The sequence below is a fragment of the Manis pentadactyla genome, chromosome 6 (genome assembly GCF_030020395.1).
Source record: "Manis pentadactyla isolate mManPen7 chromosome 6, mManPen7.hap1, whole genome shotgun sequence".
Lineage (NCBI taxonomy): Eukaryota > Metazoa > Chordata > Mammalia > Pholidota > Manidae > Manis > Manis pentadactyla.
Window position 1 is genome coordinate 33,667,820 of NC_080024.1, and position 15,834 is coordinate 33,683,653.

Below are 15,834 nucleotides of genomic sequence, written 5' to 3' on the forward strand. Positions count from 1 at the left end.
ACATGCACAGACTAAAAGTCAAGGGATGGAAAAAGGTATTTCATGCAAACAACAGGGAGAAAAAAGCAGGTGTAGCAGTACTAATATCAGACAAAATAGATCTCAAAACATAGAAAGTAACAAGAGATAAAGAAGGATATTACATAATGATAAAGGGGTCAGTCCAACAAGAGGATATAAACATTATAAGTATATATGTACCCAATACAGGAGCACCAACATACATGAAATAAATACTAACAGAATTAAAGGAGGAAACAGAATGCAACACATTCATTCTAGGACACCTCAACACACCACTCACCCCAAAGGACAGATCCACCAGACAGAAAATAAGTAAGGACACAGAGGCACTGAACAATGCACTAGAACAGATGGACCTAATAGACATCTATACAACTCTACACCCAAAAGCAACAGGATATACATTCTTCTCAAGTGCACATGGAACATTCTCCAGAATAGACCACATATTAGGCCACAAAAAGAGCCTCCGAAAATTCAAAAAGACTGAAATTCTACCAACCAACTTATCAGACCACAAAGGTATTAAACCAGAAATAAATTGTACAAAGAAAGCAAAAAGGCTCACAAACACATGGAGGCTTAACAACATGCTCCTAAATAGTCAATGGATCAAAGACCAAATTATAATAGAGATCAAGCAATATATGGAAACAAATGACAACAACAACACAAAGACCCAACTTCTGTGGGACGCAGCAAAAGCACTTCTAAGAGGAAAGTAAATAGCAATCCTGGCATATTTAAAGAAGGAAGAACAATCCCAAATGAATAGTCTAAAGTCACAATTATCGAAATTGGAAAAAGAAGAACAAATAAGTTCTAAAGTCAGCAGAAGGAGGGACATAATAAAGATCAGAGAAGAAATAAATAAAATTGAGAAGAATAAAACAATAGAAAAAAATAACAAAACCAAGAGCTGCTTCTTTGAGAAAATAAACAAAAGAGATAAGCCCCTAGCCAGACTAATTAAGAGAAAAAGAGAATCTACACACATCAAGAGAATCAGAAATGAGAAAGGAAAAATCACAACGGACCCCACAGAAATACAAAAAATTACTAGAGAATACTACAAAAAACTATATGCTAACAAGTTGGAAAACCTAGAAGAAATGGACAACTTCCTAGAAAAACACACCCTTCCAAGAGTTACCAAGGAAGAAACAGAAAATCTAAACAGACCAATTACCAGCAGTGATACTGAAGCAGTAATGAAAAAATTACCCAACAACAAAACCATTGGGCCAGATGGATTTACCGTGGAACTTTATCAGACATACAGAGAAGACATAATACCCATTCTCCTTAAAGTTTCCCAAAAAATAGAAGAGGACGGAATACTCCCAAACTCATTCTATGAAGCCAGCATCACTCTAATACCAAAACCAGGCAAAGACCCCACCAAAAAAGAAAATTACAGACCAATATCACTGATGAAGGTAGATGCAAAAATACTCAACAAAATATTAGCAAACCGAATTCAAAAATACATCAAGAGGACCACACACCATGACCAAGTGGGATTCATCTCGGGGATGCAAGGATGGTACAACATTCGAAAATCCATCAACATCATCCATCACATAAACAAAAAGGACAAAAACCAAAAACCACATGATCATCTCCTTAGATGCTGAAAAAGCATTCGACAAAACTCAACATCAATTCATGATAAAAACTCTCAACAAAATGGGTATAGAGGGCAAGTACCTCAACATAATAAACGCCATATATGATAAACCTACAGCCAACATCATACTTAGCAGCGAGAACCTGAAAGCTTTTCCTGTAATATCGGGAACAAGACAGGGATGCCCACTCTCTACATTGTTATTCAACATTGTACTGGAGGTCCTAGCCATGGCAATTAAGACAAAACAAAGAAATACAAGAATCCAGATCGGTAAAGAGGAAGTCAAACTGTCACTATTTGCAGATGATATGATATTGTACATAAAAAACCCTAAAGACTCCACTCCAAAACTACTAGAACTGATATCGGAATACAGCAAAGTTGCAGGATACAAAATTAATACACAGAAATCTGTGGCTTTCTTATACACAAACTAATAGAAAGAGAAATCAGGAAAACAATTCCATTCACAATTGTATCAAAAAGAATAAAATACCTAGGAATAAACCTAACTAAGGAAATGAAAGACCTATACCCTAAAAACTACAGACATTCTAAAGAGAAATTAAAGAGGACACTAACAAATGGAAACTCATCCCATGCTCTTGGCTAGGAAGAATCAGTATTGTCAAAATGGCCATCCTGCCCAAAGCAGTCTACAGATTTAATGCAATCCTTATCAAATTACCAACAGCATTCTTAAACAAACTGAAACAAATAGTTCAAAAATTCATATGGAACCACCAAAGACCCTGAATAGCCAAAGCAATACTGAGAAGGAAGAATAAAGTGGGGGGGATCTCGCTCCCCAACTTCAAGCTCTACTACAAAGCCACAGTAATCAATACAATTTGGTACTGGCACAAGAACAGAGCCACAGACCAGTGGAACAGAATAGAGACTCCAGACATTAACCAAACATTTATGGTCAATTAATATACGATAAAGGAGCCATGGACATACAATGGGGAAATAACAGCCTCTTCAACAGCTGGTGTTGGCAAAACTGGACAGCTACATGTAAGAGAATGAAACTGGATCACTGTCTAACCCCATACACAAAAGTAAATTCGAACTGGATCAGAAACCTGAATGTAAGTCATGAAACCATAAAACTCTTAGAAAAAAACATAGGCAAAAATCTCTTGGACATAAACATGAGCGACTTCTTCATGAGCATATCTCCCCGGGCAAGAGAAACAAAAGCAAAAATGAACAAGTGGGGCTATATCAAGCTGAAAAGCTTCTATACAGCAAAGGACACCATCAGTAGAACAAAAAGGCATCCTACAGTATGGGAGACTATATTCATAAATGACATATCCAATAAGGGGTTTACATCCAATATATATAAAGAGCTCACGCAGCTCAACAAACAAAAACCAAATAATCCAATTAAGAAATGGGCAGAGGAGCTGAACAGACACTTCTCCAAAGAAGAAATTCAGATGGCCAACAGACACATGAAAAGATGCTCCACATCGCTGTCATCAGAGAAATGCAAATTAAAACCACAATGAGATATCATCTCACACCAGTACGGATCACCACCATCCAAAAGACAAACAACAACAAATGTTGGCGAGGTTGTGGAGAAAGGGGAACCCTCCTACACTGCCAGTGGGAATGTATAATAGTTCAGCCATTTTGGAAAGCAGTATGGAGGTTCCTCAAAAAGCTCAAAATAGAAATACCATTTGACCCAGGAATTCCACTCCTAGGAATTTACCCTAAGAATACAGCAGCCCAGTTTGAAAAAGACATATTCATCCCTATGTTTATTGCAGCACTATTTACAATAGCCAAGAAATGGAAACAACCTAAGTGTCCATCAGTAGATGAATGGATAAAGAAGATGTGGTACATTTACACAATGGAATATTATTCAGCCATAAGAAGAAAACAAATCCTACCATTTGTAACAACGTGGATGGAGCTAGAGGGTATTATGCTCAGTGAAATAAGCCAGACGGAGAAAGACAAGTACCAAATGATTTCACTCTTATGTGGAGTATAAGAACAAAGAAAAAACTGAAAGAACAAAACAGCAGCAGACTCACAGAACCCAAGAATGGACAAACAGTTACCAAAGGGAAAGGGACTGGGGAGGATGGGTGGGAAGGGATGGATAAGGGGGAGGAAAAAGAAAGGGGGCCATTACGATGAGCATTTATAATGTTGGGGTGGGGCAGGGGGAGAGCTGTGCAACACAGAGAAGACAAGTAGTGATTCTACAGCATCTTACTACGCTGATGGACAGTGACTGAAACGGGGTTTGTGGGGGGGACTTGGTGAAGGGGGGAGCCTAGTAAACATAATGCTCCTCATGTAATTGTAGATTAAGCATACCAAAATAAAAATAATAAAAATAAATAAATAAAAAGGACATTTGGCAAAAACAGGATCATATTGAACAGACTGCTTGGTAAGTAGCCGTTTTTCAACAAGAAAAGGTAGGTCTACAGACAAATGTATTGCATTCTTGTTCATTCTTTTTTATTAGAATAAAAGACACCAACATAAATTTTTTTTAAGTAAGATTTCCTGATCTGCACTGATATTTTTGATTTCTGTTGAAAGTATCTTGCTATTCACCAGAAAGCGATGAATAACTTGCTGCATTTTCAACTTTTATTTTTTTGGTATCGTTAATGTACAGTTACTTGAACAAAATTATGGTTACTAGATTCCCCCTATTATCAAGTCCCTACCACATACCCCATTACAGTCACTGTCCATCAGCGTAGTAACATGCTACAGAATCACTACTTGTCTTCTCTGTATACACTGCCTTTCCCGTGTCCTCCCACCACTACATTATGTGGGCCAATTGTAATGTCCCTTTTTCCCCCTTATCCCTCCCTTCCCACCCATCCTCTCCAGTCCCTTTCCCTTTGGTAACTGTTAGTCCATTCTTGGGTTCTGTGTGTCTGCTGCTGTTTTGTTCCTTCAGTTTTCCTTTGTCCTTATACTCCACAGATGAGTGAAATCATTTGATACTTGTCTTTCTCTGCCTGGCTTATTTCACTGAGCATAATACCCTCTAGCTCCATCCACGTTGTTGCAAATGGTAGGATTTGTTTTCTTCTTATGGCTGAGTAATATTCCATTGTGTATATGTACCACGTCTTCTTTATCCATTCATCTACTGATGGACACTTAGGTTGCTTCCATTTCTTGGCTATTGTAAATAGTGCTGCGATAAACATAGGGGTGCATCTGTCTTTTTCAAACTGGGCTGCTGCATTCTTAGGGTAAATTCCTAGAAGTGGAATTCCTGGGTCAAATGGTATTTCTATTTTGAGCTTTTTGAGGAACCTCCTTACTGCTTTCCACAATGGTTGAATTAATTTACATTCCCACCAGCAGTGTAGGAGGGTTCCCCTTTCTCCACATCCTCGCCAACATTTGATGTTGTTTGTCTTTTGGATGGTGGCCATCCTTAGTGGTGTGAGGTGATATCTCATTGTGGTTTTAATTTGCATTTCTCTGATGATTAGTGATGAGGAGCATCTTTTCATGTGCCTGTTGGCAACCTGAATTTCTTCTTTGGACAACTATCTGTTCAGCTCCTCTGCCCATTTTTTAATTGGCTTATTTGCTTTCTGTTTGTTGAGGTATGAAGCGTTTTATATATTTTGGATGTCAACCCTTTATCGGATCTGTCATTTATGAATATATTCTCCCATATGGTACGATGTCTTTTTGTTCTGCTGATGGTGTCCTTTGCTGTACAAAAGCAAGGAAGGAAGTGCTTCATTTCATTTGAAAATGAAAGTGAGTGTGCTCATTTCAAGGTCAACCCAAAATTAAGTATCTATCTGCACAGAAAAAACACAAAAAACCACCAAGTACATGTTTCTCCTTTTTCCCTCAAAGAAATAGTTCATTACTTTTATTTCTGAAAATATATTTTTTCTTACAGAGGTCTGTAAGAGGTCAAGAAATCAACATATGTGTACAATAATTCTGCTAGACCTATATTTGAGACAGATTATGTTACTCAGAATTTTTTGAAACTCTTACACCATTGAGTCTAAGTCTAAATTTTTTTCACATAATCTTATGTTTTAGCAGCTTCACTATACAATCCTGTCAATAAATTTTCACATTGTAAAAAAATAACAAATTTTATTTAAATGAAATATTGTGATCTTGCTTTTAGAAAAATTAAAACTCATTTGTCTTAAGCCAATTATTTAATCAAATATATTATAGTTTCCTTTTTAAAAATCTATGAAAAGGTCATCAAACTGTACACTAACGTATATTCTATTTTACTGTATCTACCTGAATTTTTCTTTAATTTATGAAAATGGAAAGAATTAATTTCAAGGAAGGTATGCTGAGCTTAAGTATGTTTTTCCCAAGGAAGAGATAGAGGGGAAAACTATGCAAAATAAATGGGCTTATAATAAGCTGGCCAAATAAACAGATCCACAAAGAAAATCAGTCTGTACTCAGAAGAACATTCTTTAGTATTTTATCATTATATCTCAACTACCAATCACAAGTGCAGGGGTTCCCTGAGAAATGGAAATTATTCCAAGGGCTTCTCTGGAACAAAAAGATGAGGAAAAACTGCGCTAGAGAGATTAACTAGAGAGACATATTTTAAGGACATCAGACATATCCTCAGGCTTGACAGTGTAGGACTATTCCCTGGGGAAACCAGCCCAAGAAAAGGAAAAAACTCACTTTTGAGAGTCCTTGCATCATCATTCTATTCAAAGATGCTCCAATCTACCAGCATGATCCAGACAGACAGAACACCTAACCAGCATTTTTGTGTCTTATTTAAATATTTATAGAAAACTAAGGAAAGTTTCCAACATGGAAGACAAAGCTCAAAACAAAAAGAGCTCTAAGGACAATGTAGAGAGCAAAAGCAAACTTTAAGGGTATTTAGACATTTTATAAATATTTTTAGAAGACACTGACAAGACAAGGGACCATCAGAGAATGTAAGTTCTTCCGAAAAATGAAAATACAATGGCCAAAATTTTTAAATGAATTGAAAGGATGGAAGGGAAAATAAATCTTCTAGAAAGAACAAAAAGATACAGACACTGAACTTCAGATGTAAATAAAACAGTATAGGTTCAATCCAAGAGGTCCCACATAGCAGGGATTCCAGAAAGATAAAACACAATAGAAAGGAGAAATGACAGAAGAGAATTTTCAGAAATGAAGAATCTCTAGATTGAAAAATTCCACAGAGTACCTAGCACACTAAATGGGGGAAAAAAAACCCACACCAAGGCAATCATTCCAGAACAGTAACACTTCCACAGAGAACATACATACACACAAACCATCACATACAAGAGACTAAGAATCAGAATGGCATCAGAATTCTCAACACAAATTCTAGAAGCTAAAAGATGAAGTCCATTCAGTATCCAGTAAAAAAATTATTTCCAACCTAGAATTCTATACCCAGTCAAATCATCAAGTGCAAAGACAGGTATCTGCAGACACTGAAGGTCTTAAATATATATATACATCTTCCATGTAGCATCTCTCAAAAAATTACTGGAGATTATGCTCAGCAAAACAAGATGCAGAGGTTAGGGTATACAAAACAGGAGACAAGTGAAGGAATTCCCTAAGAAATTGCAAGGCAATACAGCTATGACACAGACCTAGAGATCAATGAGTCAGTTTGGAATAGGATAAGACTCTAGAACGGTATCTCCAAGAAAAACAGTCAAATGAACAAAATACCCAACATGTTTTAAGATATTTTTTTTAAGTTTCTGTTATCAAAAGTTTAAGGATGAATTAATGATAGGTATGTAGAAAACAGGGCAAACAAAAAGCAAAGCAACTTTAACTTCAAAGAGAATAGAAAGTTAAAAAGAAGGAAAATGTAACTAGCATATCACAAGCTTTTGCTGTAAGCAGTATTTACATAGTGATAATAACTTAAACATTAAAGACTTAACCAAAAGGGAAGACTGGGGAGGATCACAATGAGGGCAAAGTCTATATTTTCCATTGTAGGAGTCACCATATAATACATAAAATTGAAAAAAAAATCCTGATGGAGCAGTATCAGCATGTTATTTAGAAATATGTAAACACCAGAAGAAACCACTAAGTGTTGAAAGTAGCTGTCTCTAAGGGCAGGAGTGGGAGTGGAGAGAGATGTGGCAGGAGCACATTTTATTTTATTATAAGTTAGTGCCATTTGACATGTTAAATTATGTACATGTAGTTTGATAAAAAATTAAATTTAAAAATACAATCAGTATTAAGACAAACACGCTATTTTTCCTTCAAGTAGTTTGGCAACGGATGTAGCTTTCTCAACTTCCTTCCCTTCCATTGCTGAGTTGTCATCTTAATACCCTAATCTCCTTCCCATCCTCAGAGAATGAAGTGTCCTTAGTCGTTTATGAGATTTCCCAACTCTACCATGTGCTAGATAGATCCCACTGTCTCTCACATTTTCCGTGACCTTGTTCCATCTATTTCCATTTTCTCTTGAACTTGCAATCATTCAGGCACCTATGAATCTTTTCCCCAACCTATAAAACATGCCTAAGTTTCCCCAACCTACAAAAAAATTAATGAACTCTTCATCCTGTTGCCACTTTCCTTCCTTTCAGTGACTTAAGTGTAACTTATGCTCTGTAAATATAATTTATAATCATTACTTCTACTTCCTTATCCACCATTTTAATCTGATTTCTGCCCCCAACAAACTACTCAAATTCTCTCTCAAAGATCAACTGACCAAAATGCCAAATTCAAAAACCTATTCTCCAGTCTCAGCATAATGTTCTCTTCACAGAATTTAAAAATCTTTATCATCTCCTCCTTAAAATCTAATCTTTCTTTTGGCTTTCTAATACTATTCTGCCATTTCTCTTCCTATCACATTCTCGGGCTTCTTCACTGGCTTTTCTTTTCAACTTTAAAATGCTTGTTTTCTCCCAGAGTTCTATCGTCACATTCTCCCCATCATCTTATCTATCCTAGTGATTAGTCATTTCAAGTATTACCCACAGGCAAATGCCTTACATGAAGTATGTGTTGAATGAGCTGAAATCAATGAGACCTAATTTTTTGTCCCCACTTCAAACTACCTGAGTTCTAAAACTGTATTTGCCACAATCTTAAAAAGTAAACATGTCCAGAACTGAGCTTATTTTCTTTTCCCAAACTTGTATTTCCTATGTTGCTAATTCTCAACTCCTCCTTTCTCAATTCCAGCATCTAACAGGTTACCAAATTAAAGTCTCTTTGATGTCTTGTATCCTTGCCATTTCCACTGCCGTTGCACCCAAATTCGGGTACTTGATGCCTTTGTGACTTTCTATCCTAGAGTCTCTCCTATCTCAAATTCATGCTCTACTCATCCTAAGTATTTATAAACTCTACACATTCTAAGAAGAGTAAAGTTGGGAAATCTTATAAATGACTAAGGACATTTCATTCTCTGAAGATGGGAAGGAGATTAGGGTGTTAAGATAACTCAGCAATTGGAAGGGAAGGAAGTTGGGAAAGTCAGCTACTCCCATATCCAAACCACTTGAAGGAAAAATAGCATGTCTGTCTTAATACTGTATTTTTTTAATTTAAATACTGCTACTAACAACAATTTTTATTCCTAAACCCTCGGATGATGAGGATGATAAAGATGATATGCAAACAGTTAATACTAAGAGATTCCTATATCCACACAGAGATTACGAGGATTTTATCCTTCTAACAATCCTCCTTTGTAAATACTACTAGTTAGTAACCCCTTTTTTTTTAATGTAAAACCCATTTTACATATAAATGTAAAATGTAAAAACCCATTTTACAGATGAAGTAAATTTGCCTCAAGTTAAAAAGCTATAAAGTAATGCTAAGATTTGGACCCTGGCAGTCTGGCTCCAGATCAATTAGCCATGGAATACATACTAATTCTAATTCACTCATTCTTATCCCCAACATCCCATCCTCTACATTTTAAGACATATAGTACCAATTATGCTATGTATATTTTCAAACCTCTATGATCCAATTGTAGAGTTGCTCCTCCCTTTCCAACCCAAACCAAGAGCCATCTCCTCTAACAGAACTTCTTTATCTGTTCTCTACAGAATTTCTCACGTCTCTATGAGCCCAGAACACTCATTATATTTACTTATGTATCTGTATTACATGGCTGGCTTGTGAGTTTCTGGAGTTCCATGTCTTTTACATCTTTGTATTGCAGTTACTAACACACAGAGTAGTTCAAATCAAAGCTTACAGAATTGACCTAATTCAATGTAAATTATGCTAGCCAAGATGTTGAACTAACAGTAAAGTTCTACTTTGCCTGACCTTCAACTGTAAAATACAGACATTACAAACCAAAAGGATTCCCTTGAAGGTGTGAAGTTAGCAGCAGTCTTCCAAATGTTAGAGAAACACCGAATTCTTAAAGCTGTATACTTCACAAAGTACTAGAAAGCAACAGTCTAAGATGCCGCACATGTGAAGTTCTGTTATCCTACTTTATGATCATTAGTCCAGAGAAATCCATTTCTTGTTTCTCCTCTTGGCACTCTCCCATCCCAATAAATAAATTCATATATAACATAGTGCACTCCAAGTAGGGAAAAATCAGCAAAACATAATTCCTATCTACATATAAGCCATACTGCAAAAGTAACTTGTATATATACCACACTAATGCCCTTTTGCATAATGAGTTTTCAAACTATTTTCCTTCAGCATTTCTAGTGTCTATTATTCAAATTTAGGGTACAGCAAAAACGCAAAGGGGCAGGGAAGGGGGGTTTTTCAAGGTCTGGAGTAGGGCCAGAGAACCTGCATTTTAAACAAGACACCCCTCTCACCCCCCAGGGATTCTGATACAGATGAACCACAGACCAGACTTTGAGAAACAGTTCTGGATGTTCATAGACAATGTTCTCTTCAATTAGAAATTTCTTACAACCATGAAAACTAAGCCTATGTTAGCAATGTATATTATATTCACTTAAACTACAAAGAAAACTAGCATGATACACAACAGTTAACTTTTATATACTGAGGTACTATGCTGAGTATTCTTCAGTTTTATTCAATCCTTACCACCACATGAAGTAGACATCATCACCTATTTTACAGAATAAGAAAGTTAAGGGTGAAAAAGCTACTCACTTATCATATCAGATGGCTTGTAAGTGGTGGAACACAGGTGTTGAATCCAGACCATCTATCCAAAGCCTAATAACCTCTGTTATGCCACCTCTCCATTTGTAATATATCTACTGGACATTTTACTGAGTAAGACAAAGTCAGGTAAAAGAAGGGAAAGCACAAAAACAAACTTCACCTTCTTCCCCATTTTTTCTACAGTTAACGCTGTTGCCTAGTTACCTTCTCTAAGCAATCTCAGTTCCTAACGACAAACCACTTTGCCATGGAGATGGCAGGCACTCAATGTGGGAAGTTTAAAGTATCTGACAGGCATGGGTGCTTGGATTATTTAATAGTAGTCACAAAAAGGAAGTTCTGGATCTGCCAATGATTAGATTAGCTCTAACCCTGGAAGAACAAGGTAACTGGATGGGGATCAGGCAGACTAGGGATGCCCTCCTGAAAACCCTGAGACCTTCAACTCAGGGACTTTCAGATACCGGATCCCTAACAAGGATACCTAGAATTTGGCAGCCTAATCTAGATGGACTCTGGTATTTGAACCACATAAGGTTTACTATATGAGATAGACAATTCCCCTTTACCAGTAAGGATTTCTACATTTCATTGAGGCTGCACTCTGGTGGTAATCTCCCTTTAATCAAAGGGGAAGTCTAGAAATTATACTCTTCTTTTTCCCTTTCTGTCCATCCAGATTTAGTTTGAGAAAAACAGAAAATGGTCTAATTTGTGCTATGAACACTTGAAATCTGAAGACATTTTTTATCTGCATAGTTCACAAGAGTGAAACAAGAATACATTCCTGGGATGGAAGCTATAAGAAATTATGTATAACTTAATAACAGGCAGTGTCCTAGTTGAAAGTGCTACCACTAAAGGAAAAAGTTTTTATTTTTCTGAGGTTTGAGGGGGGAGGGAACTAATGAGAAGGGTTAATGTTACAGTTTTAATATTCTATGGAATGACAGATCCGAGGGCTTTGGGAATTGTGAAGAATGGGCACATGAGAAGCCCAAGAACCTGAGAAAGGAAGCCCTCTTCCAGAAGAAAAGTGCACATTCCTCCACACAGTGCCAATTTTTGACCCCTCAGATTGCTGCTGTTTTAAGGGTCAAATTGAGAGAGTAGCCAGACTGTTAGATTGGGAATACTACCTCCTTCCTTCATCTCTACTGGCCACTTAAGCAGCTCTCCTTCCCTTCCACCTGCTACACTATGCTAGCTCCAGAAGATTAAAGACAAATTGAAGCGATTATGTTCACCAGATACTTCTAAGACTTGCTTCAGAAACTAAACACATGCCATTTTAATCTGTTATATATTTCCCAGGTTCTATCTTACATATCATGAGGCTATCTCCTTGATAAAATGTAAAAGACATTATTTTGGAGTACCACCTAGTTCATTATCAACTCTATTACTTGTTACTCAACCTCTCTAAAACCTGTTATGTGAGTTAAAATGACTTATTGTAGGTAAATCATCACCACATAGTAGGAAATCAGGAAGTGATAGTTACTATTTGAGGAGGAGGGAGTTCTACTAATTTTGACCAATGAGGTTTAGAAAAAAAATCACTTTACATTTTCAAAAGGTTTAAAACAGCACTTGTTCTAATTAGAAAATACCACTGATTATTTTTCAGGCAATCCTCTCCCAAAAAAGTATCCACTGTCTAAAATTTTTAATAACTAATAGTAAGATATTCCATCTACTCCCCATTTCTGAATGAACCCTTGAAACCAGTTCATCTGTTTTATTTGGTTAGGAAGCACCTTTCCTGAAATTCTATTCTGCCTGAAAATTTTTAACACAAATTCCCCAAATGGGAAGGCAAAGGTCTATGTTGGCAGTATTAATACATAAACTAATACATTTAACACATTTTATTTTTCACTACGTTCTAACAGGAAGAAAATCAGATGACAAATTTTATCTCTTTTCACTTCCACAATTTGAACTTCTCTTCTGGGTTAGTCTTTATTAATGAGTACAATGAAACCCAACAGCTACATTCAGGACCTTTCCCAAAAAAGCTCCCAATATAGAGAAAAACAATTTTTTAGTTCCTAATATGAAAACAAGGAGACATCCCCTGGATTTTGGTAAAAAAAAAAAATCAACCAATGGTTTTACATCCTAACCATAAAATCAGTATATCAGAAATAATACCCAGACCCTCAAAGCCTGTAAACCTTCCAAAGGAATCTTGCTTTTCACTTCTTGCTACCACTTACCAAGTCTTAGAAAATGCTAATTCACTCCTAGCCTCACGTCTCTTCAGGGATCCCATTTTGCTATGCTAATGTATTCAATCCCCCAAATCTAAAACTCTTGTCAAAGAGAAACACTCAGCAGAAGACATGTGCTACACTAACATTAACCACATCTCTAAAACAAAGTGACAAACCACTCCCAGCCTCACACACAAAGGAGGGTAAGCAGTAGCCCGCGGGCGGCCAGACCCCAGGTGTATCACTAACACAGAGCTGCCCAAGCACAGGGTTAGCGGCTGCACCTCTACGGCAGGGGAGGCTCGGAGCCCGCGGACCAACGGATGCGGCGGACAGCCCACGGAGGCGGGGTCGCACCGCCCGGGCCCCGCCCCGGCCCGCCCGGCTCCGCGGCAGCGCCGCAGTCCCCGCGCGGTAACGGCGCGCGCCCAGGACCCCTGCCTGCCCCGCCGCGCCCTCGCCGCGCGGCCCCCAGCACGCACCTGCTTTGCAAACCGGGGCGCTCGGGCTCCTGCTCTCTGGGGAGCTTCGGCTCTGCTCCGGCGACCTCCTCCGGTTCCGGACGCGGGCCGGGGGTGGGGCCGCGCTCCCCTCGCCAGTCCACAGGTGGGTGGGCGACGAGCTGGGCGAAGACACAGTGCCCAGCAGCGGCGGCGGGGGCTGCGGCCGTGGGGGGCTCCCGCGAGCCCCGGGCGCGCCTCCGCGCGTGGGGCTGGTGCCGCGTGTGGACGTCGCGGACGCGCCCGTCTGCGTGGCCACCGTGGGGCTGGTGCGCGCGGCCGCATTCCCGCCGCCACGCGTGGGGCTGGTGCTGCGCGAGGCGGTGCGCGGGCCGCCGCCGCCTGAGGGGCCCGAGGCGCCGCCGCAGCAGCCGCCGTTGTTGCCGCCGCCGCCCCGCGTGGGGCTGCCATGCTGCTGCTGCTTCAGCTGGAACGGGACCGTCGCTCTCATGGGCTGCAGGCGGCTCCCGGCCGCCCCCGCCGGAGCGCCCGCAGCGCCCCCGAGGGAGCCTGCCGGCGTGGGGGACCCACTGCGCCTCACCCGCTGGGCCATGGTCCCCCCCGGCGCCTGGCCGAGGTGGTGAGCAGTGTCGTTGCGCTGCGGGAGGCGGACTCCCGAGGCCGCAGGGAAGGCCCCGCGGCGGGCTGAGAGGCCGGGTTCCGGGCTGCGGGATGCGGCCGGCAGCTGCGAGGTGGTGCAGCCGCCGCGCCGCCGCTCCTCATCAACAATAGTGTCTCCTCCGCTGTCCCCGCCCCCTGCGGGCGCCCATTGGTGCAGCGTCAACCACGCCCCAGCCGCTCCACCGCGCCCATTGGCTGCTAGCATCGGGTCCGGACCCGGGGCCTTCGCGAGCCTGGGTTTGCGCGGAGACCGTCTGCTCTTTAAAGAGAAAGAGACCCGCCCCCCGGGGGAGGGGAGCGGAGGAAGGGGCCGTGTGTGTTTGTGTGTGTAGTGCGCGGACGCTTGTGTGTGTACACGTGAGTACGCGTGCGCGAGCCTGGCCACGCATGTTTTCCCCTTTCCACTGGGGGAGCCCTGGGGACTCAGACTCCGGAATATTTCCAAAGGGACTGTCCGACTCAGAGCGGTCCCCAGGGATGTCTGAAGTCCTTCCCCCGTAACTCATTCCCTTACTTCAGTATTAACTGGCGAAGGCCTGTACGTCGTCTCTTTATGGGTTTTTTTTTCTAGATCTTTTGTTCTGTCCTAATTCAGTCAACGTTTGAGCAGAGCTCAAAGGAGAAGAAATTCAATTAATCTTACAGGCATTTTATACCTCTCTCTCTCTCTCTCTCTCTCTCTCTCTCTCTCTCTCTCTCTCTCTCTCTCTCTCTCTGTTCTACAAAGAGACCAATCTCAGAAAGATTAAACATTGCTGGTTTGTAAAGCGCCATAGTTTACAAATGGCTTTATTTGATCCTCACAATCATTTGAGGTAAAACTTGACCAGCTATTCATATTTTTGTCTATTGGAGAAAACAAGTCTTTGCAATATGGGCAATAACTCAGGAAGGCAGGAAGTAGCACTCGTTCTAAAATAACGTGGGATTCCTCATCAAGACAAAAAAAATACTGTGGGCTCTTATCTCACATACTCACTTCAGGCTATAAATTGCTTATCCATGACTTTTTTCCCCTTACTCTGTTAGACAGATGTCCTCTTATTAAAATGTAGGAGTGAAGAGCACAGCATGGTTTGCTCTCGACCTGAAATTCTACTGGGTCCATGTGCAGTGTGGAGGAAAGCCTTCAGAGACCCAGAGAAGAGATTCAGATCCCAAATCCACCACTTACTCTGTGACCTTGTATAGGTCAGTAGCCAGTTTACTTATCTGTGAAATGCAGTTAAACAATACCATCTCCTTCATACACTTGCTGTGATTATTAACCAGAGGTTAAATAAGAATGTGGTATGTAGTAGGTGCTCCATACTTCCAGAGTCTCCATGTGATTCAGAGGCTCACCCATTCTTTCTCCTCCACCACAAAGAGAGGCCCCAAGCCCTTAGTCCAGGAACCTGCCTTAAATTGGCCGGTACTCAATAGATTTGACATTACTACCCATCCTCGAATGAATACAAAAACAGCTTCTCACTGGACAAGACACACAGGAAAGTGCCAACAAGATCCCAGCAGAGAGCTAAGTCTCATCTTAAAACTGTGTAAGAGAGAAGGTAAGCCTTTAAATAAGGATGTCCCGAAAGCTCTATCTGGTACTTTGTCCTGCACAAAGTAGGAGCTCAATACATGTTTACTGTATGTTTAAACCAAGGGAGTTCAGCAGCCCTAGTGC

The 15,834-nt window shown here is 40.3% G+C and overlaps 1 protein-coding gene across 3 annotated transcripts in view; it reads right to left on the reverse strand.

Moving 5' to 3' along the window:
* The window catches only part of FAM117B (family with sequence similarity 117 member B), a 145,873-nt gene extending 131,623 nt beyond the window's left edge, over positions 1–14,250 (reverse strand). For all 3 annotated transcript variants that reach the window (XM_057503683.1, XM_036928096.2, XM_036928094.2), the window contains exon 1: positions 13,524–14,250. In XM_057503683.1, the coding sequence (XP_057359666.1) occupies positions 13,524–14,094 (571 nt within the window). In that variant the 5' untranslated portion in view covers positions 14,095–14,250. The remainder of the gene's footprint in view (positions 1–13,523) is intronic.
* Between the last annotated feature and the right edge of the window lie 1,584 nt (positions 14,251–15,834).